The sequence below is a fragment of the Phacochoerus africanus genome, chromosome 3 (assembly GCF_016906955.1).
Source record: "Phacochoerus africanus isolate WHEZ1 chromosome 3, ROS_Pafr_v1, whole genome shotgun sequence".
Classification (NCBI taxonomy): domain Eukaryota; kingdom Metazoa; phylum Chordata; class Mammalia; order Artiodactyla; family Suidae; genus Phacochoerus; species Phacochoerus africanus.
Genome location: NC_062546.1, coordinates 142,435,327 through 142,459,268, shown reverse-complemented (window position 1 = coordinate 142,459,268; position 23,942 = coordinate 142,435,327). Strand labels below are relative to the sequence as shown.

At 36.9% G+C, this 23,942-nt stretch overlaps 1 protein-coding gene across 3 annotated transcripts in view; it reads right to left on the bottom strand.

Moving 5' to 3' along the window:
* Window positions 1-2,922: 2,922 nt before the first annotated feature.
* ERICH2 (glutamate rich 2) overlaps window positions 2,923-23,942 on the bottom strand; it is a 33,102-nt gene continuing 12,082 nt past the window's right edge. For 2 of the 3 annotated variants that reach the window (XM_047772851.1, XM_047772849.1), the window contains 6 exons: window positions 22,093-22,129; window positions 17,284-17,426; window positions 13,876-14,063; window positions 10,215-10,272; window positions 3,741-3,812; window positions 2,923-3,116 (listed from right to left, as the gene is read on the bottom strand). In XM_047772851.1, the coding sequence (XP_047628807.1) occupies window positions 2,998-3,116; window positions 3,741-3,812; window positions 10,215-10,272; window positions 13,876-14,063; window positions 17,284-17,426; window positions 22,093-22,121 (609 nt within the window). In that variant the 5' untranslated portion in view covers window positions 22,122-22,129 and the 3' untranslated portion in view covers window positions 2,923-2,997. Of the gene's footprint in view, window positions 3,117-3,740; window positions 3,813-10,214; window positions 10,273-13,875; window positions 14,064-17,283; window positions 17,427-20,475; window positions 20,544-22,092; window positions 22,130-23,942 lie in introns of those variants that run through there. The other variant, XM_047772852.1, reaches the window with a different exon arrangement.

Genomic DNA, 23,942 nt, shown 5'->3' with positions numbered 1-23,942 from the left:
CCCTGGCCTCCCTCAGCAGGTTATGGATCAGGCGTTGCTGTGAGCTGTGGTGTAGGTCGCAGAAATGGCTTGGATCTGGCATTGTTGTGGCTGTGGTGTAGGCCAGTGGCTATAGCTCGGACTGGACCCCTAGCCTAGGAACCTCCATAGGCCACAGGTACAGCCCTAAAATGACAAGAACAAAAAAAAAAAAAAAGAAGAAGAATATATCTGCTGATAGAATGACCACTCTTCCCAACATCTACTTCCTTGTAGCTAATTCCCCCTCATTCTACCTTCTCAACTCAGACTCCATTTCCCTCTGAATGCTTTCCCTGGATGCCTGGTGTGGGCTAGGTGCCCCTCCTGTGTACTCCCTTAATGCCCTGGGATTCCTCAGTGGTGGTGTCTATCACCCTGCGTCTCAACTACATCAGTGCCATTTAGGGACTATGCTTTGCTCCCCATAGTATATATATATGTAGTAAATATTTATTGAGTAGATAAATGAAACTATTTTGGTGGGTTCCCATATTTAATCCATTGAGTGGACATCCTCACACATTTACATGTTGTTGAGTATTTGGGTTCTTTCCCACCACTGTAAGGTGCTAGAAGGTTCTGAAGAAGGCACAAGTCTGGAACTGAACTGTCTATATAGATACAACATATTTGCTAATTCATTAAACAGTTTCTACAGTTTATCTTTGTGAGAAGCAGCATCAAACACTGGGTTTAAGATTCACTCAATCTTTCATACTGGGACATAACCTAGCATCTTGTAGCCTTAATTTCTTCTTTTACTTCCAATACCCTAGTTAACATTTACCCTTGGATATGCCCAGCATCCCAAATTCAACTGATGGGGTGACATAATAGCATGCTCTTAGGCCTACTGTGAGAAGCCAGTGGGGGGGAAAATACTTTGCAGATTATGTTTAGCTCTTAGAGTATTATATTTAGCTACTACATATACATACATACTATATTTAGCTACTACAGACACACATGTCTATGTCAGGTTACGCCAACACTCTAAATTACATCCATTAAGGAGTGCAAGTAGGATGAAGAATACGTATTAAGGGTACATAGCCATTAATATGGATCATCCTGGGAGTTCCCATTGTGGTGCAGCAGAAATGAATCCAACTAGTATTCATGAGGATGTGGATTCAATCCCTAGCCTTGCTCAGTGGGTCAGGGACCCAGTGCTGCTGTGGGCTGTGGTATAGGTCGAAGATGTGGCTCGGATCCCATATTGCTGTGGCTGTGGCGTAGGCCAGCAGCTGTAGCTCTGATTCAGCCCTGGCCTGGGAATTTCTATATGCTGCAGGTGTAGCCCTAAAAAGCAAAAAATAAAAATAAAAAAATAAAAAAAGGATTATCATGCATGATCAAACCTTATAAATTTTTAGACTGTAACATGGCCTATGATACCATGGCTATTTGTACAGTTCCTCCTCAGAACTTTCCTGTTCCTTTAAAAGAAAACTAAAATCTCCTTAGTGTAACTAATTTAGTCTGCAGTATCAGTTTTATGATATTTATTGAACTACTTATGGGACGGGCCCCCCAAATAAGGGAAGTATCATCAGATTGACATATGGTGGCTTTCCCATGGTGGGGAGGAAAAATGAATACCCCACAAATGAAAGGAACAAGTGGCTCCTGTGATCTCTGTTAGTTAGCCCTGCAGTGCCGACCATTTGTATAACTAGATGGCCATACATACCTGTCTTCACGTCTTTCAGACACGCCTCTAAAATGGTGCAGCAGAATTTCTTCCTCTGAATGTGGGCAGGCTACGAAATACCTAAAGAAAAAACTATGCTGTAGGCATTTCTGATACAACATGATACTGTGCTAATATAAGAATAAAAATTCAAAATGCCTATCCCCAAATCAGAATGGCACACTCAAAACAAATGATTTAGGAATAGTTTTCTCATGTCTTTTACCTCAATTATCTTACAACCTAATTTGAAGGTGGCAGACATTCATCAAGGAATATAGAATCAGCAAGATAACATAGATTAATATATTAAAAGTGTGGCAAAGTCTTATAAATGTTTTATGAAAGTATATAAACATTGTCATTAACTTTCACTTCATTCATTCATTTGGTATACATAGCCCATTATTTGCCAGGCACTTGTCCAGTTGCTAGCACATAACTGGGAAAAGACAAAGCCCTGCTTCACGGAAGTGAAATTTTCTGACAAGGGAGGCGATAAAAAGAACAAGTAAATAAATAAGAATTTCAGGAACCGGTACATATAGAGAAACTGAAATACGAAGTTCCCTTCGTGATGCAGGGGAAACGAATCTGACTAGTAACCATGAGGATTCGGGTTCCATCCCTGGCCTCACTCAATGGGTTAAGGATCCGGTGTTGCCGTGAGCTGTGGTGTAGGTCGCAGATATGGCTTGGATCCTCTGTTGCTGTGGCTGTGGTATAGGGCAACAGCTGTAGCTCTGATTCAACCCCTAGCCTGGAAACTTCCACATGCTGCCCATGTAGCCCTAAAAAGAAAAAAAAAAAAAAAGAAAAAAAGAAACTGAAATAGATGATATAAAAGTACCTGAAGTGGTGGACATGGGCGGCATTAAGAGTATGGATTCTGGAGGCTTAATGTCTGTATTCAAATCCAGTCTCTACCAATCAATAGGTATATGATGCTGGGAAAACTACCCACCCTTTCTGTGCATCAGTTTTCTCATCTATCAAATGGGGATAGCAACAGTGCCTATTTCATGGGTTTGTTGGATTGGACTAACTAATGTGTACAGAACAGCACCTGGCATGTAGTGTTTTCAAGGACTATTTCCCTCTCCAGGTAGCTCACATTGAGCTAAAATCTAAATAATAAGAAGGAACACAAACTGATATGGGTAAATTAAAAGACCTCTGTATCAAATAAAGAACAACTGAGACTGAAATGTAGCTCTCTTATTTATATTTCCATAGTATACAGCAATGAAAATACATGGAGATTAAACTATAGTAGGACTGTATCACCCATCTTCACAGTCATCAGAGCTTTCCCCACTTGAGTCCTCACTGTTTTCCCCTTCACTCTCACTGCTGCTGTCTTCTTCACTCTCTTCATCTTCCTCAAGGTTTTGAGCTTTCTCTGCAACAGAAAGAAGAGGACTGCTTAAAATGCTTCTTAATATTTCTACCCTGAAAAGTCACAATTCTCTTTGTTTCCCCCTCCCCCAAGAAATATATATTTTTGGAATGTGAGAATTGAGCTGAACGTTGCTAACTGTATGTAGGGTCAAAGTAGTAGGACATAGAAGAACATATTCTTGGTGGCATAAAGATATTTGTGGATTTAAAGTGCATTTAAAACATAGGCCTATACAAAGCAGTTTTACTACTGTGAACTTAATTCTTAAATAGAGTAAGAGTTAAGTGCGAATTGATACTGGCTTTCCTTGGAACTGTAGGATAACCCCTTTAGTGCCTGGGGCAATTAACACACAATTAGTCCTACCTCTGAAGGCACTGCTGGTGCCCGATACCTTGTGCCCAGGGAGCCTGCTTTCTTGGGCCGTCCCACCCCACAGAGAAAAGAGAGTCATCTTGATCATCCACAGAGGACAAGCTGGTTTCACAAAACCATCCAAGACAACCACTTAGCCTTTTCTTAACCACTTCCTGATGATGTACTTTGCTAATCTCCTGGGATAACACATGTTTAAATAGTGACTGCTCATAGTTCTATGAGAAGGAAGCAATTTCAAATTTTTACCCATCAGCAACATTTCTTCAATAAGTGACAAAAACTCCTTGGCCTCAGGATTTTCTGGTTCATAGATTAGGACTGAAAATGGACAACAGAATGTGTGTTATTAATGTTCAAAGTGTTTCAGCAAACAGCCTCCTCAGGATGAGACTGAAACTGTCAATCAGAGTAAGTGAAAATGCATAAAGTGATAACACCAACAATTATACACATATTATCTAAGTGCAAGTAGAGAAAATGCTCTACTTATCTAAGGTGGTTTGTAAAGGAAATAATCCTCATTATATTTTCTACCTCCTGTCCAAAAAACACCAATTTCATCACTATGAGGCACCCTCAGAGGCCTGTAGCCAGTTTCTTGATTATAATCATTCCTCAGACAAGAGACAAATCTTGAAAAACATGCGGATTTTGCTAAGTAGTCATTGCCTACTTAGCAGCACTCTCACCTCTTCATCAGACCCATTGTTTTTGCTGCTATTTATTCTTGTTTGCTGATCCTTCATGTGAATATGTCATCTTTCCTTTGGACCATAACCTTAGATTTTTTTTCAAGCTTGTTGGTGTGTTACCAATGTCCTGGAGGCTGGAAAGATTTATATCTTTTGTCTCAGGGTTTTCTAGACTAGTTTTTCAGATCTCGCTCTACAGATCTCTCTCTCTGCTTTCTTTCTACCTGCCTTATTCGTAATGCTGCATCATCCTTTTAATGTTGGGACGCCTGCGTAATATCTTGATGGCCCCCAGGGGGCACTGAAACACCAAATGTGCTATTTGTCTGGCTAAGACGAAAAGAATTGTGGATGGTTCACCTAGGTCCCTATGACTCCAAGGACCTCATGTTATGTGGCTTTTATCCTGACTCACCAAATGAAGTCTTTATTTCCTAATTCACTAACATAACAATGTACCATCAATCTGGGTTAGCATGAGTGTGCACTTGCTCAGAACCTCCTTTTAAGGATCCCATAGGTATTTATACATCCTTTAAGGCTTCTAATAAAAGTGATTTTAAAATACATCTTTTATAATGATTTTTTTCCCATTATAGCTGGTTTACAGTGTTCTGTCAATTTTCTACTGTACAGCAAGGTGACCCAGTCACACGTACGTGTATACATTCTTTTTTCTCACATTATCATGCTCCAGCATAAGGGACTAGATATAGTTCCCAGTGCTATACTGCAGGATCTCATTGCTTATCCATTCCACAGGCAATAGTTTGCATCTATCTATTAATCCCAAATTCCCAGTCCCCCCCACTCCCTCCTCCTTGGCAACCACAAGTCTGTTCTCCATGTCCATGAATTTCTTTTCTGTGGAAAGGTTCATTTGTGCTGTATATTAGATTCCAGATATAAGTGATATCATATGGTATTTGTCTTTCTCTTTCTGACTTACTTCACTTAGTATTTAGAGTCTCTAGTTCCATCCATGTTGCTGCAAATAGCAGTATTTAAAAATTTTTTTTTAATGGCTGAGTAGTGTTGTATTGTGTATATATACCACATCTTCTTAATCCATTCATCTATTGATGGACATTTAGGTTGTTTCCATGTATGGTTAATAATGCTGCAATGAATATGCAGGTGCATGTGTCTTTTTCAAGGAAAGTTTTGTCTGGATATATGCCCAAGAGTGGGACTATTGGGTCATATGGCAGTTCTATCTATAGTTTTCTAAGGTAACTCCATACTGTTTTCCATAGTGGTTGTACCATCTTACATTCCCACCAACAGTGCAGGAGGGTTCCCTTTTCTCCACATGCTCTCCAGCATTTGTTATTTGTGGACTTATTAATGATGGCCATTCTGACCAGTGTGAGGTGGTTCTTCACTGGTAGTTTTGATTTGCATTTCTCTAATAATCAGTGATGTTGAGCATTTTTTCATGTGCTTGTTGGCCATCTGTATATCTTCTTTGGAGAAATGTCTATTCAGGTCTTTTGCCCATTTTTCAGTTGGGTTGTTGGCCTTTTTTGCTGTTGAGTTGTATAAGTTGTTTGTATATTTTAGAGATTAAGCCCTTGTCAGTTTGAAGCTATTTTTGAAACTATTTTGAAGTTATTTTCTCCCATTCTGTAAGTAGTCTTTTTTTTTTTTTTTTTTTTTTAATGATTTCCTTTGCTGTGCAAAAGCTTGTTATTTTGATTAGGTCCCATTGGTTTATTTTTGCTTTTATTTCTGTTGCTTTGAGTGACTGACTGAGGAAACATTTGTAAGGTTGATGTCAGAGAATGTTTTGCCTATGTTCTCTTCTAGGAGTTTGATGGTGTCTTGTCTTACTATTTAAGTCTTTAAGTCATGTTGAGTTTATTTTCATGCGTGGTGTGGGGGTGTGTTCCAGTTTCTTTGGTTTACATGTGGCTTTCCAGTTTTCCCAGCACCACTTGGCTGAAAAGACTTCTTCCCATTTTATATTCTTGCCTCCTTTGTCAAAGATTAATTGACCATAGGTATCTGGGTTTATTTCTGGGTTCTCTATTCTGTTCAATCGGTCTGTATGTCTGTTTTGGTACCAGTACCACACTGTCTTGATTACTGTGGCTTTGTAATCATTCCAGAAGTCTGGGAGAGTTATGCCTCCTGCTTGGTTTTTGTTCCTCAGGATTGCTTTGTTAATTCTGGGTCTTTTGTGGGTCCATATAAATTTTTGGATTGTTTGTTCTAGTTCTGTGAAAAATGTCATGGGTAATTTGATAGGAACTGCATTTAATCTGTAGATTGCTTTGGACAATATGACCGTTTTAACCCTATTGATTCTTTCAATCCAGGAGCATGGAATATCTTTTCATTTCTTTGAATCCTCTTTAAAATACATTTTAACTTGGACTAAAATATGCTTATCATTAGCGGTCTAAATCTTTCTCTGAGGCTAAGCCTCTTTCTAGAGCCTTTTCTCCAACTTCTTCCTTGAGATACTAGTTTTTTTTTTAATATGTTAATAAGTATTTGGGAAACTAGGTAAAATGAAGTTAATCAGGTAAAGCTTACAATAAGGAACAACTGAAGGACTTTACATAACCATTAATATGCTCATAACTGTTATGGCTCTTACAGAAAGGAGAATGTGGTTTCCCCAACTTCTTATTCCCATGGAATCCTTTTTGGTGGAACACATTAAGAAACATTGAACTAATATTCCTTGGAAACTAGCTTAGAAAATTTCATCTTGAAATTTGGATTATTCCATGGGATTGGAGTATGGGATCATCTATTCCTATGGTTTAACAAAAACTGCTGGCAATTGTCAATTTTCAGAGTGAGGGAATGGTATCTTCTTTAAAACTTAGTCCAGAAATATCCAGTCAAGGTGATAAATAAAATAACTCTTCTTATTCTTTGACAAGCTAGTAGGGTTTGTAAAAAGGTAAGAGAAGCCTTTAGCACATGCAGTTGATGTTCTGGGAGTTATTTTCCAACCAGAGCCCATAAGCAGAGGCCCATATGGACCCTGAAGAAAGATGTCAGATGCGAATCCTGATACTGCCATTGTCTGGAGCTGGGTCACCTTGGGGAAAGCATTTAATACCTCTGTACCTCAGTTCTCTTATCTGTAAAAACACTATTGACCACAGCAGGCTCTTCTGATGAATCAAGAAGAGAATGGAGATACAGTATTTAGTTCAGTTCTTGGTGCATGGGAAGTGCTGAGTAAATGTTATTAGTTTTACTGAAGTGGCTCTGGGCCTGGAGAAAGTCTTGGTTCCTTCCTAAGCATGCAATGTATGCTTTCTTCTGGCTCAAGGGCTGGGGCAGGGAGCTGGGAAGTTCTGCTGCCCACAGGGCTCTAAGGCCCCCAGATGGGAGGTTATTCTCAGGTAGACAGAACATTGGTCTTGTTCACTGTCACAGCCCTAAGAGAGCACATGACAGAGCTGGCACCCTCAAAACATTGAAAGATAGAATAAGTGAATAGAGACAACTGGGTAGGAAACAGTCCTCCAGATCCTGGTCCTGTCTTAGGACCTTCCACAGCTTCTTTTTCTAGAGTCTAATCCTTAGTTTTAGAGGCACCACTGTTTATCATGGATAGAAAAGTGTGATGAGCCAGTGAGAGTGCAAACCAAACATCATGCCAAACCTATGATGTCAACCTTAAAAGGGTTTGGAGTGTGCCTGCTCTGATTTTTGCTTTCTCTCCGGCTCCCAGCATAATGTCTGGTACAGAATTAGTGTTCAGTATGCATTTGCTTGAGGGAAGGAAGAAGGGAGGGAGGGAAGAAAGGAAGGAAGGAAGGGAGTTTTATAAAAAAGATTATTATCTTATACCCCATTAAGGTAGATCGGCTTGATCTATCAGTTTCATCCCATTAGCCTGGCACTTGATGCATGTGCACTGTTTGAGACAGGTCAATGGGCATTTTATTGAGCACCTGCTGTTTATAGCGCAGGGCTAACAACCAAAACTGACAGGCAGATGTGGTGATACTGTGTCTATATTTTGTAAGCTTCAGCCAGAGGCTTTCTAAAGTGCCTGATGAATATGCCAATATATAAATTTTCCCGTAATTAGGCTCCACAAGAAACTCGGAGAAATGGGAGCCAGAACTGCAGACTCACTCACTTCTACTCCAGCCACATCAAGAAGAAAGGTGTTGTGGATTGAATAGGAGGCTTGGGTTCCAGTTCTGGCTGTATTACTTGCTCCCTGAGTGGGGCTGTACAAGCTGCTTAACCTCTCTTTGCTTCAGCTTCATCATTTACAAAAAGAGAGGATTGGATATGATTCTCTAAGGATTCTCTCCAATTGAAAATTTTATGTTTGTGGGCCACCAAAAATAATTTTGATCAAAATATCCAATGGCTCTAAAGGTCAAAAATACTTTAAAGGATTAAGCAAGGAAAAATCATTTTGGATATAAAATAGGTAGTGTTAAAGCATCTGAGAAGCCCAATTTAAAAACTATCTGATGTTTTAAGTAGTACTACACCATAGTGGGGACTCTGTGAGGCAGGGAAGCATAGACTCCACATTCCTACAACATTTCCACTAAGTAATATTAATCTTAAGACTTAAATTTACAATAGTTAATATTTCAGTCCTATTAGCAATAAAGTTTAATTGTAGAGTTGCTGTTTTCTCCTTTAATATAACTAAGACTCATGAATTAAGAGAAAATAATGGGCAAAATAGTTGAAAAGATTATGGATTTTGACAGAGAGCTGGAATCTTTCAAAATCATTAAATGGACTTTCTAAAACTGGAAAACACAATCTTTGAAATTAAGAATTCACTGGATAGTTTTAACAGCAGATTGTACACAGCAAAAGAGAGGGTGAATTAACTCAAAAGCAGATCAAAAGAAAATATCCAAACTCCTGTGCTTCTCTCCAAGCATAGAAGTAAAATGAAATGGACAAAACAGAGCTGAGTATAAGATATATGTGGGATGTCATGAAGAGAAGTCTAATATATGTGTAATTGAAGACCCAGGAAGAGAGAAAATGGGGCAAACGTGATCTTTGAAAAGGTAATGGCCAAGAAATCTTCAAAGTTAATGAAAACATCAACCCACAGAGTTAAGAAACTCAGCAAACCTCCCAAACCTTTCTGCTTGAACACAAAGAAAACCACCACCATTCTGAACATCAAGTAAAACTGCTCATATCCTAAGCAGAAAAGTTAGGTAGGTCGCATCATTCTTCTACTTCAAAAGTATCCAGTGGTTTCCTACCTCCCTCAGAGAAAAAGCCATGGTTCTTAAACTGCCAGAAGGTGCTATGCAATCTGTACAACCCCTAATGGTGGCCTCTTTGACCTCATTGTCCATTACACCTCTCTCCTTGCTTATTCTGCTTTAGTTATACTGATGTTCTGGCTCTTCATAGTCAGGGACATTCGCATCTTAGCACATCTGCTATTTTCCTGCCTGGAACACACGTCCTGCAGATGACGGACTCACTTCCTTGATTTCTTCAAGCTGGTTGCTCTAATATTCCAGAGAGGCTTTCCTGGACCATCCTACTTAAAACTGCTTTCCTCCTCTCAGTACTTTCCTTCTTCCCTGCTTTATTTTTCTCTATAGCACCTATCATTTATGACAAATTAGTTATAGTTGAGTCTGTTATTTGTCTGACACTAGTTATAAATGTGGGCTTGTTATCTGCCTTGTTGGTTGCTGTGTTTCCAGTGCCTAGGACAGTGCCTGGCATACAGGTACTCAAATATTTGTGGAATAACTGCATGTTAAATAAGGTTTGCTGCACTACATGACACATCTTTGAAAGTAAAGGTAAATATTATTAATCCCTTATCATGAAGCTAAGGATTTTGACTTACTTTCTAATGGTGTAATTAGTCTCTGTTCGTTTAGCTCAAAGTTACTCTAGAAGTTTAAATTAGTCCTTATGCCAGTTTTTACTATCAAGGACTGAGATACTATCAAGAAATTCACTAGACATAGAATAATAAAACCATTTTACATATCATGGAATGTATATAGAAACAGAGAAGATTGGAAAATTATTTTGTACTTACTCATCTGGCATAACTTTTTTGCCAAATGATAGTCTTGGCCCATTTCGGCTCTCAGGAACTAGAAAATATCAAGAAATTCTTCAGTTATGTAGTTTCACAGAGAATTTAAATGTCAGTTACAAACTTCCTAGAAAATATTCCATTAATGATTATTTTGCTTTTAACATTTGCATGTTTTCCCAGGAGTGAGTCTGTAATCAATCAGTTAATAAGAATACTTAAGGACTTCTCATGGCAAGGCAACATGGAATGATGATGACAACTTTGTTTTGCTGCAGCCACACTGTATATGTACCTCTGAACAATTTAAGAAAACATAGGTTGGAGTTCCCATCATGGCTTAGTGGAAACAAATCTGACTAGCATCCAGGAAGACACAGGTTTGATCCCTGGCCTCGCTCAGGGGGGCTAAGGATTCAGCACTGGTGGTGAGCTGTGGTGTGGGTTGCAGACACAGCTTGGATATGGTGTTGCTGTGGCTGTGGTGTAGGCCAGCAGCTATAGTTCTTATTCAACCCTTAGCCCAGAAACCTCTATATTCCATAGATGCAGCCCTAGAAAGAAAGAAAGAGAAAGAAAGAAGAAAGAAAGAAAGAAAGAGAAGAAAGAAAAGAATACGTAGGTTGATTAAACTGGCAGAGATACCAAAGACTTTAATCACTTAAACATCCTTTTGGTTCAGATACAGCTTTTATTTGTGAACTTGGTCCTTAATTACACAATATCTAGCAAAAAAAAAAAGATTTATAATTTTGTATGTTCAATATTTTCCAGTATTGCTCTTATACCACCTAGTTTTGCTTTTACTATTTTATTATATTTTTGTTACAAAGTAATACATATTTTTGTGTGTAGGAAATTTAAATGCTAAATAAACACATTCTGTCCCTCATTAAATAGCATCTATATTTTTACTATCCAGAGATCTCTATTTTGAACATCTCCATGTATTTTTTTTTTACGTAGATGAACACATGCATATTTACAAAAACTAGGATTATTAAGTAACATTTAAAAAATATACCAAATATCATGATCATTTTCTCCTTGTGGAATTAAGTATTCTTATACATGTCTTTACTTACGTAGGCTCCATAATTTACTAATCTTCTAATATTAGCTATTTAGGCTGTGTCCATTAAAAAAACAACCCTACATTTGGATGATTGTTCTTGCTTGTGTATGGCATATTCTGAACCATTTGCAGATATACTAAATTTACTCTGCAAGAGAGAGGGACATGAAGTAAAACAAAAGAGTCTTTGTATGGTACTGTTTTGCATATGAGTATAAAGAAACTTAGTCTGGAGGAAGAATCACAAGGCTGAGAAGACCTCAGACCACTGGGAAGACTCCTCTTAAGGATACTGCCTTAGTAGTCTCCATACACTATAAAAGTTGCTGGATTCTCTAAACAAAGTTTAAAAGCAAGACTCAAAAAAAAAAAACAAAAAAAAACCCAACCCCCCCCCCAAAAAAAAAACCTATTTCCAAGTAACTCAACTATCCTAGGTCAAAGTTCAACAATATTTAGTGGAAAACAATAAAAGTTTGTATCCAAGAACATAAAATTTACAACACCTAGGATTTGGTTTAAAAAAAAAAATACTGGGCATGCAAAGATGCAGGAAAGTATGACCCATAACCAGGAGAAAACTTAACCAAAAAACTGACTTAGAATTGGCAATGATAGCATAGCAGATAAGCATGTCAAAATTACAACTTACAAATATGGCTATATGCTCAAAAGTAAAGAAACTATGAACATGATGAGGAGAGAAATGATAGTTACAAAAAAATTTAAAGAAAGCTTCTAGAGATGATATAAATAGGATAACTAAAATGAATGTGTATATATATATATATATATATATATTTCTAAAATAAAATACACAGAAAAAAACAGAAAAAAAAGGAACATTAGTGACCTTTGGGGCAATATTGGATGGTCTAACATATGTATAATTGTAGCCCAGATGACAAGAGGGAAGGTAGAGGTCAGAAAAAATATTTGAAGACTTAATATCTAAACATTTTCCAAAGGTTAAAACTATAACCCCATAGATCCAAGAATCTCAATGAACAGAAGAAATGTGCCATATCAAGGAATATCATAATCAAATTACCAAAAATAGTAATACAGATGAAAAAAATTAAAAGATGTAAATAAAGATAAGAATAATAGCAGACATTTTGTAGGAAACTATGAAAAATATTAGACAATGAAGCAACCTATCAAAGTACTGAAAAAAAATCTGGCCCCCTAGAATCTCCAGTTATAAATTCTTTAAAATGAAGGTGAAATTAAGACTTTTTCAGACAAACAAAAGCTGAAAGAATTCATTTCCAGCAGAAGTGTATTAAAAGAAATAGTAAAGGAAGCTTTTCAAGGTAAAAGGAAAGTAGTATCAGGTGGAAATCTGGATCTACACAAAGGTATGAAGAACACTGGAAATGTCTTCCCAAAAAGACTTTTTCCAACTAAAAAAACCACTTTAAGAGATAACTGATCATGAAGCAAAAAGAACAATGCATTGTGGGGCTTATAACATATGTACAAATAAAACATATGACAACCATAATACAAAGGATGAGGGGGAGAAATGAAAACGTACTGTTAGGAAATTCTTAAGTTACACCTGAAGTTGCATAATATTAATCAGAGGCAGACTGTGATGCCACAAGTGAGGTAAAACTGTCTTGTTCTCCACAGAATTATCAATGAATGTTCATGTACAGTTTTTTCAGTTTTTAGGCGTCAGTGCCTCTGCCAATGCCAAAGGAATGAGGTACATGAACTTCCTATGCCAGGAATGCCTCCCCTATTTGTTTACCAGATGGTCCCTCTTCCTTTAACTTTCTAAGACTCTATTCAGGTCTCTTCCTCTAAAAATCCTTCCTTTACTCCTGTTTCTCCTGCTTCTCTTCTCAACTAGTCACTTAATCTTCTCTGTTCCCAGAGAACTTTATAAACACCTCTACTGGCACATATTTCATTTTATTACAATTTGCATTATATAAATACTATATGCCTGTTAGTTCTCGAGGTTAAGGATATGTCTCATTTATCTCCAAATATCCCTAGTAACTAGCATGGTGCCAGCAAGTAGAAAGTTTTTCTTTGAGCAGTTCTTAAAGAGTTTTATGCACAGACTTCTCTTATTCCTGTTTCTGCCTTTATCAGAATACATTGAGTTACTTTCAGAATCTTCTCTCACTTTGATGCTATTGAAAGAAGTAAGAGAGGTGAGTAATCAGGTGAGTATCTGTGTGGGGGTAAGGATCTCTTTAGTATTGTTTTAGTCTTCAAGGCTGTATATTATTCTGCTGTTAATATTTTTAAGTTTCTGGAGTTATAATGTACAAGTTAAACTTACTTCTGGGAGTTCCCGTCGTGGCGCAGTGGTTAACGAATCCGACTAGGAACCATGAGGTTGCGGGTTCGGTCCCTGCCCTTGCTCAGTGGGTTAACGACCCGGCGTTGCCGTGAGCTGTGGTGTAGGTTGCAGACGCGGCTCGGATCCTGCGTTGCTGTGGCTCTGGCGTAGGCCGGTGGCTATGGCTCCAATTCGACCCCTAGCCTGGGAACCTCCATATGCTGCAGGGGCGGCCCAAGAAATAGCAAAAAGACAAAAATAAATAAATAAATAAATAAACTTACTTCTGTCATTAACTCTAACGGGGCATGGATACCCTTACTAGGGTTACTGTCTTCCTCATTATCTTCATCATTGGTATCATCCTCATCATCATCGTCTGTTGAGTCAGACAACTTGTCATCAGTATCCTCAAGGCAACATTCATTTTTTTTCTCTTGCTCTGCAAAGACTACGTTTTTGCTCATTTCACCTAAAACAGAATACACACAATTTAATCAGTTAATATCAAAAAGTATTCAATAATTAAAAATGGTCACTGAAGGAGTTCCCGTCGTGGCACAGTGGTTAACGAATCCAACTAGGAACCATGAGGTTGCAGCTTCGATCCCTGGCCTTGCTGAGTGGGTTGATGATCCGGCATTGCCGTGAGCTGTGGTGTAGTTTGCAGACGCGGCTCAGATCCTGCGTTGCTGTGGCTGTGACGTAGGCTGGTGGCTACAGCTCCGATTCAACCCCTTGCCTGGGAACCTCCATATACCACGAGAGCAGCCCAAGAAAATGGCAAAAAGACAAAAAAAAAAAAGTCACTGCTAAATTATCATGTATCAAGTGTACATGTTTACTATATGTCCTCCAGAACTGGAGTTTTTTTTTTTTTTTTTTTTTTATGACTAAATAGCACTGCAATACATTTACCTAATTTCCATTTTCAAAAAATGGAACTGCTAAGTGAAAGAAAAAAAAAAACCAGTAACATTGAGCTGATGTAAGTGTTAACTGTTTGGTGCTTGAAACTGTAATAAATGGAAAATAGTTTGTTTATAAAGAATATAATAATCTCAAGAAAAAAGAAATTAATGCTACTCTATCCATAGAAATACATTTCTTAAATTGTCCTTAGAGGGAAGTAAATGCAAAATAAAGAGCTTGGAAAGTAAAAGTAAGACTGTAAAGGCTGATATCCAAGGCATGTCACTCCTTGGATACTTGAGAATAACTGGATATTTGTTTTCTCCACACACTGCCTCCTCCGCTCCACAAATTAGGAAGAGATACATGTGAAGTGTTCTAGATATAACCAGAGGTTACATAACATAATTAATGAGCTTCCTTAATGTCGAGCCACAGTACCTGTGACCAAATAGAGATAACTGAAAAATAAAAAATAAGCACTACTGATACTCACTCAGTATCCAGCACTATGCTAAGTCCCAGGAACACAAAAATGAAGTCACTGACCTCAGCACACTTCTTCATAGTCTAACTGGGATTTGGGGTCAGAAACATAATGGATAATTATAAGACAGTACTGCAGTACAGTGAGACGATGTGCACTGGGGACATGGGAGAACAAAGGAGAGCCCCGTCCTGGTATAAGTGGATCAGTGTTCCCAAGAAGAGGGGACAGCATGAACCGGGGCAGAAAGAAGAATGTGTGGAGCTACAGGCACTTTGATGCTGTTTATGGGTCAAAGTTGAGGCTGAAATGGCGACAGATTTAGCCAGAGGGGTAGGTAGGGGCAAGCTGGATAATGGGGTGTTGTGGGCCAGTAGCCTTGGAGTTAGAACTTTTTCCTAGGAATGAAGGGGTTAGTCATGAAAGACTAAGTAGGGAAACAGTATGATCAGTTCTGCGTTTCTTTTTTTAAATTAAAAAAATTTTTTTTTTTTGTCTTTTTGAGGCTGCACATGTGGCATATGGAGGTTCCCGGGCTAGGGGTCGAATTGGAACCACAGCTGCTGGTGTATGCCACAGCCACAGCAACGTGGGATCCGGGAATACCTGAATACCAGGCTGGAAAGTATATTTGAGGGGAGATCAAAAAAAAAAAAAAAAGGTAAGGAGAGAAGTTAAAGGTCTCTTTAAAAATCCAGATGAGAGAGATGATTGACATGGTACTGTTAAAAAAAAAATGTAGGAATGGTGAGGAAGAGATGTATTAGAGACATATTTAAGAAGTAAAATCTCCATGGCACAAACTATTGGAATATTTCTCAAATTTCAGAAATTCTTATACTATCTTCATCCATTTTGCCATTTGTGAATGTCACCTATAATTTACTTAATATTTTTCTTTGAATCTACTTTTTTAACATAGAAATTTTGTCAGATCATAAATATTATCAATTAAACTGATGGAGGTATTAATAAAAATAACATATCTCAATCATATCCAATATTATATGCTGTTGCTCTTCTGAATATTACATAAACTCATTTAATTCTCTCAACATCCCACTGGGGTGTGTACTATTTTTATCCCATTTATAGATAAAACTGAGGGTCAGAGAGGTTAAATAACTTGTCCAACTTCATACCACTAATTAAGGTAGATCTGGGAGTCACTTTGGCTCCAGAGTCCATATTCTTAACTCGCTCTTACATTATTTTTTTTCTAATACACATTAAAATTATCTCTTTAGGAAACGCTACTGAGCTCGCCACCTCCTTTGGCTCTACAGGTGAGTTTCAGTTTCAACCTGAACCTGTGCTACATCATCCCCTTCTTGTAAAATTTTGAGTGTATGAGAAGTTTTTCTGAGATGCATCCTTTGATGGAAGTGTGGCCATGAGCTACTCTAAATGTGCAGAAACACTAGTGTTAGAAGAAAATGAGGAAATCCACGAACGCTTGAGAGAAGACAATGTTAAGAAAATGAAGGGAAAAAAAGAGAGAAAGTTGGGAAAACTCCTGACTCTAAAGCAAACTCCTGACTTTAAGCAAGAAGTGCTATCCTCAAAAGGGATACCAAATCCTTCCACGAGTGGAATGGCTGGGCTACTCAGGCCGTCTACCTGTCTCCTTTACAGTCTCCATCGGCTCCCAACTGCCTTAATCTTCCAGTGTGCGTCCTGCCTGTTCACTGACTTAACCACACTGAGGTCACCAGGGATGGTCATAATAGGGAAGTAAGAGCTTTATGTGATGTCAGAGAACTCATTCAATTCGCAAACACTGAGAATCATGAGGGAGGCTTCCTGATCCTTAGATCTAAGATGGTTCTCCCTCTCACAGATGCCATTTATTTATATTCTAGTACCCACCCCAACCTGTCATTGTCTGGCTTATTTATCTGTGTGTGTTTATTCTCATTCTTTAATAGTTGGCTCTCTGTGTGAATTTCATAAGGGCAAGGACTTTGCCTATTTGCTAGCTATTATATCCATAGCTTCTAAACAAGTGCCTGGCACTCAATAAACCATTGTTGAATGAATGGAACTTGTTGATGCTTCCAGAGGTTATTTCAATTCATTTTAAAATTTAATACTCTATTTATTATTATAATTTTATGTAATGTATACCCCTGGATGTCATTTGACTACAAATCAGAATCATCTAGTACATGAGTTTGAAAAATTACTGATTCCCATGACCTGCCCCAGACCTATAAGCTGTCAACATCCCAAAGGTCCTAGAGAAGGAGGGGGGAATTAAAGCTAGTTACTCAAATAGAAGAAATGTTATTACCTGTGTCTTCTTTTAAGAAGGAAGGTAACTGTAGCTTAGACTGTAGATTTGTTTCTGTATTTTCAGTATTCTTTGAAGACACTCTCTTCTCACTATTCTTTAAAGAGACTTTATTTTTAATATTTTTTGAGGAGACTTTCTTCCTAAATGTTAAAGTACAAAGTGAAAAAAATAGTTTTCTAGGTCAAAATTGTGTTTAAAGTTTTAAATGGTTTCAAACATATACACACATTTAATATAAACCCACAACATAATATACCAACAATAAATAGCTAAAATGAACTCTTTGTGGAAAAGCTTAAAAATAATTTTTCCTAATAATTAAAATTCTATTTCTACTGGGTATTTGTCATTTAGTAATGATTCCAAGACTCTTTTCAGAGTTAACATAGAGCACATAAGCAATCTGTTACATGACTGTCTCTGACACATCCCTGTGATAAGATGGAATAAAATTATTGAAGGAATACTGGCCTTAAGGGCTTTTTTTCTTTAAATTTGTATGTCAGTTCTTACCACTGCTAAATGCTACGCTTATGGGGAGAGTCCAACACTTATGTTAACCTTTGGTCATAATATAAAGTAGCCTTTTTCATTACATGACGAAAATAAAAATGGTTTAATTTCCTCTTTTAGCCTTTAAGCCTGAAACCTCATGTCAATAGACAATGCACTGAGACAGAGGATTCTTGTGTGGTGCATTCTGTCTATAGAGACAGCACCCATGCTCATGGAAAAATAACCTCAAGTTTGCTTTTCATGGTCTTAAGATTCTTTTTCTATCTCTCCTTTCCTGAGTTAAAAAATCCAACCTCTAGTTTGCATGGAAAGATAGAAAAAGATGTATTTTTTTTTCCACAAAGTTATGATGGCTCTGTTTTATCCCCAGTGAAATGTGAATCTAGAACATTAGTAGTTAAGTTAGCGGTTTTGCACAGTGATTTAACAAATATGCTGAACAGCTTGTGATATTCTTAATACTATGGGAGTGAATGGAATCTGCACTTTTCCAGTATGTGCTGCTAAAGCAAATTCCTCTCTGATGATGGAAAGCACACAGCAAAGATTATTTACATTTGTTCTGCCTCTGTCCTCTTAGATGTTCTAATTGTGAAAGAAAGCATCCAAGAAGAAACTCTACATATGAAAAGTTGAGTAGTCACTTAAGTACTCAGTTTCCAGCGCGGTGAAAGTCCTATTATGCCAAAGGTCACAAGTAATTACTAGAACTCATATGCTCTAATGTCTAATCTAGACAAAAGGAAGGCTTTACTGCCTTTTCCCGCCATGAATTACAGTGTTTCACTGAATCTAAGATGCTATCTATTTCTTTTTTTAAATTGAACTATAGTTGATTTATAGTACTGTGTTAGTTTCAGGTGTACAGCAAAGTGATTCAGTTATATATATATACACACAGCACATACACATATATATAAAAACATATATATGTATATTCTTTTTCAGATTTTTTTCCATTATAGGCTATTACAAGATACTGAAAATAGTAACCTGTGCTATACAGTAAATCCTTGTTATTTATCTATTTTATGTGTAGTCGTACCTGTTCATCCCTCCTCTCACTTCGCTTTCCCTTTGGTAGCCATAAATTTGTTCTCTATGCTTATGAGTCTCTTTTGTAAATAAGTTCATTTGCGTTATTTTTATATGCCATATATAAGTGATATATGTCTTTCTCTGACTTACTTCACTTAGTATGATAATCTCTAGGTCCATCCAAAGATACTATCTATTCATTATAAGATACCCTGATACTTAAGAAAGAAAAAGCACTGCCAAATATGATACCATCAATAGCAAGTGATATTAAAATATGAAGAAAATACGTGTGCTTCACAATCTATGAAATATTGTACTTGTATATTTACTAAGTTATATCTCCTAAGGAGGGGAATTTAGCTAGTCTAGTTCTGGGTATTTGAGTAAGTTGAAACGCCTTTAATAATCTTAATGACACAACATGGAGGAAGCATTGTCAACATAGTTAACAGCCTGAAGACAAATAGGATATTACTATTTGGAAGCAATGAACACGCCATAAAAATACATATGAAAAGTGGAGAAATCATCATTTTGACAATAGAATATGAATTCCTCTTCTGCTCACTTTCAGGTATACTGTCTTTCTTGTACACAGTTTCAAAGAAGCCAAAGCCCAATCCCAACCTTCTCTTCAACTGAAATCTGTTGACTTCATTTGAGAAAGCGATGTTATTTATGTTAACAATGCCTCTATTTATAGGTAACCAGTATACTCTAAAAGATCTGTTTTCTTTAAATAGTTATAACTGAGGAAAGATTCAAATGTTCACTTTAAAAGATGGAAGGTACTTAATTTAGTATCTATTAAGGTTAAAAAGTTAGATACCCCACTAGAACATATTTATACTAGAGGGTAGATAACCTAGGTTTTGAATTATTTCTTAGTGTGTTAAGGACAATGGGAATGTTTATGAAGTTTTTCCAAATTTCCATTGAAATTAATACTTTTTAAGGGAATTCTGTATTTTAAACTTTGTTTTAAAATGATTTATATTTACAAAACATGAACCTAAAAATGAAATTAATTAAAACTTACTTTTCTGAGACTGTCCTAGATACATTTAAAGAGACTTGTGTTGGTGACATATAAAGTTTGCTTGCCAATCTTCGTCTGCATCTAAAGAGGCATTTACTTAAGGTGTAAAAATGGGAAAAAAATAACATACTTTTTTGGAAAAGATAAAACATACGATTATGGAAAAACCTAGAGATACAATTTTTTTCATCCTCAAAGAGCTGAGTGCTATGCATTTGCTTTAGCCATTTTCCCTCACATCTTTAAGTATACTTGAAAGCTTGACCAAAAAAAACCCAACAGATCAAAGGTCCAAGATCTATAAAACTTTTCCAGCATTAAAGATATATTTTACTTTTACTGCCGAAAAGAGTTTGTTAATTAAGTGCCATTTGTTGTGTAGACAGAAATCTTTGACACATGAGAACCATAAGGAAAAAGGAAATGAGTGACTCAGGCTTTGTGTGCAGAGAAGTCTGAGATTCCTCGTTTATAAGGTCTGCGCACTCCGTGAGGCTTGGGTCAGTATGAAGAATCAATCAGAAGATTAAGGCAAAGAAAACTTCTAGTTTCCCCTAATCCAACCTGGATAGGACCAGGACTGGAAGTTCTACCTGCTAGTCAGACTGTGGAGCCAGAAGAGGGCGAGAGTGGAATGCAAGCTACACCGAGAAAATCCATCAACTTTGCAGGTCAGTCACATGGCTCCCCAGGCAAATGTCCCCCATGATTTTCTGTTTTCCTACTTGATCTTTTGTTCCAGGACTGGTTCTGTTTACCTTCAACTCTGGGTGAGATACCTGAGGTGACAGAGCAACACACCTGTGAAGCTTACTGGCTACCTATCTGTGCCTCTTTCCCCCCACTCCAAACAACAATCCAATCAAACCCAAGCCAAACTCTTCTCTGCAAGTGAAGTGAAGGGAACATAATCTATTACCTTTGCAAAAAGTAGTTGGATAAGCAGATGCAATTATTGAGATCAAGAGAACAAATAGTCACTCTGCTTTTCTGTTTTGGCTCAGACTGAATTTGATTTATCCCTGGGGCTTAAATACCTTAGGATGTGGGTTACCCCTAGCTCCAGTTCCAACACTGCTTATTGCAGTCTATGAATATTGGGGTTCATAGACATGATATAAAATTATTTTCATTAATGACTACTAACTCCCATTATTATTATTGGAAGTTATATTTCCCTCAAAGACTTACTAAAATATTCTTAGATTTTTAATTTAAACGTTTTCAACCATGTAATAGCATATATAATATATAATTACATTTAGATTAGTATTCTTAATGGGGCATTTATTTATTTTTGATTGTCTGTATAATGTTTAATCTGAAATAAGCACAGATTCTGTCACTGATCTGTAATACATTACTTTTACAATATAAAAATACGTATTTAACATGTAATTTACAAAAGTCACAGTAGACTCTAATTTTAACTTTCAGCTTTGCCAGCATGAAAATTAAAATGTATGTTGCATAAGGTAGAATTTTTCCTAGCTAATAATATTCAAATTAAGTCAAAATAATATCCATTTGAATAGAATCCCACCAGAATGGTACCTACTAATCTGTCAATAATTAATCCCTATGAATGTGTTTTACGATTAATTTTCAAAGTGTAATTTTTCATGGAATAATTGAATTTTTTTCAGGGAGTAGAAAAAAATCATATCAGGAAAGTCTTTGATGAATTATTAGAATCAGCGTCATGAGCAAGCCAGATACTTAATATTTAGCTACCGAATTGAAGCTGGACTATGATTCTTTTTAATACCAATCTCTTTAACTAGGTGGGGTGATTATTTTCCTCATTTAGTAGGAATGATTCTTCTCCATAGCAAATAAAGAATCTGTTTGATTTTAAGGTTAATATTCATTTAAAATGATATTCCTAAAGAAATGAGCAAGTATCAAAGGGAAATAGGAATGAGCAATGAAAATTATATAAGTAAAGTACAGAATACTTCATGTTTAAGCATTTAAAAAGTAGTTTTGAATATTACCCATACCTCTACATTTTTATCAAAATTCATTTTTCATTTTAAATGTCCTTTTATCTAAGTAACAATTGCTTTGACTGAAGCAAAAGCTAAGCGCTAATCCATGCATTTCTGGCCTTTCACATTTAATTGGGTGACAAATGATTGCATTATCTACTTCTAATTGCTCAAAAGGCATGTGATAGATCAGATGCACAACCACAGACATCTTCTTACCCTGACATTGCTTCATTTGGCTCAATCATCACTTTTTCTGAAAGAGAAGAAAAAAAAAATCAAGTCAGTATTTTATCAATAGTGATGTTCTTAACAGAAATGCCTGACTGGCAAATATTTAGGCATTGTTTGAATGACAGGCAGTATGATAAAGGATTTAATTGCTAAGTCTTTCAACCACACTCAATCATCTCAGTAGACTATCTTCTCAGAATTTAGGACAAAAGGGTGGTCAAACATATTCTTTTAAAGTAATAAATCATTTACCCTTTGGACCAAAACACTAGCAATCTGCCATTCTGTCTATATTTTGGTGCCTAAAATAGACACAGAAATAAAAACCAGCATTAATATTGTTTTACTTTGAGGCATCTGAAATAATTTATTCATAGCCTTTATATAAGCATTGCTATTATCTAGGCTAAAATGTAATTTTATACCAAAGCCAATTATTCAAAAACAATATAAATTGATGGTAAAAGAGAAAAAAAGAACATCCTTAAAAACAGTTTATATATTCTTACTTTTTTTTTTTTTTTAGGGCCACACCCATGGCATATGGAAGTTCCCAGGCTAGGGTTCTAATTGGAGCTTCAGTTGCAGGCCTACACCACAGCCACAGCAACACCAGATCCGAGCTCCATCTTCGACCTACACCCCAGCTCATGGCATCCCTGGATCCTTAACCCACTGAGCGAGGCCAGGGATTGAACCCTCAACCTCATGGTTCCTAGTCGGATTCACCAACCACTGAGCCACGACAGGAACGCCTATATACTCTTACCTTTATAGCACCTGTCTTGTCTAGATAATTCCTGCAAAAGCCCAAAATATTACTTCATAAGTCTTTAAACACTTGTATAAATTTAGAACATAACTAAAACAGAACACAGAACTCAGTCTGTCAGCAGGGTAGTAAGCATGTGTTTTGTCTTTGTACTTAGCATTATTTTCATCCCAAGTGAAAGACATCATTCTTCTGGGTTATTAAATTAGGTTTTAAAAAGTCTAGAGAAATGAATCCTTCTCCCCATTTCACCTTGGAGTTTATATAAAAAGAGTTATAGGGATAATTCTGCATATTAGAAGAGTGATGTATTAAATTAGCCTCTAATTCTCTGTTACCTGTTTGGTTTTACCTAACTTGGACTCTAGATCTGGATCCAAAAACAATCAATAGCAGGTTGAGAGTTCCCCTTTCTGACTGAGCTGACCAGAAAGCATAAATTCAGCGTGGTATGTGTTTATAACACTGCCTTCCCTCCCCCCCACCCCCTTTAATAAAGCAAAACAACATGTAAACCAAACCACCTGCCACACTCCAGTTCATCTGTGCTATGAAAAACACCTTTATAGAGTATATATTAGAACAAGAAGTTTTTCCATGCTATTTCAGGATACGGTATTTTTAATAAAATACTATTTCAACAAATGCATTTAGAAATCAACCTTTGATTTTATCCAAAGATACTTGTGTTTTTTAAACACACAAGTCTTACCTTATAAATTCCTTTGGGCATTTCTTAATACTTATAAGTTACAATGTTTTCTCTGTGAATGTTAAACTTTTCATTTGTATATTTTGTTTCTTTTTGTCTTTTTTTTTAGGGCCGAACTCCTGAGGCATGTGGTGGTTTCCAGGCTAGGGGTCTCATCAGAGCTGTAGCCACCGGCCTACACCATAGCTCATGACAATGCCAGATCCTTAACCCACTGAGCGAGGTCAGGGATCAAACTCACAACCTCATGGTTCCTAGTCGGATTCGTTAACCAATGAGCCACAATAGGAACTCCCTAAACTTGTTAAAGTTAGTCTCTATAGACTGATTTTTCCTATAACTTAACCCTTT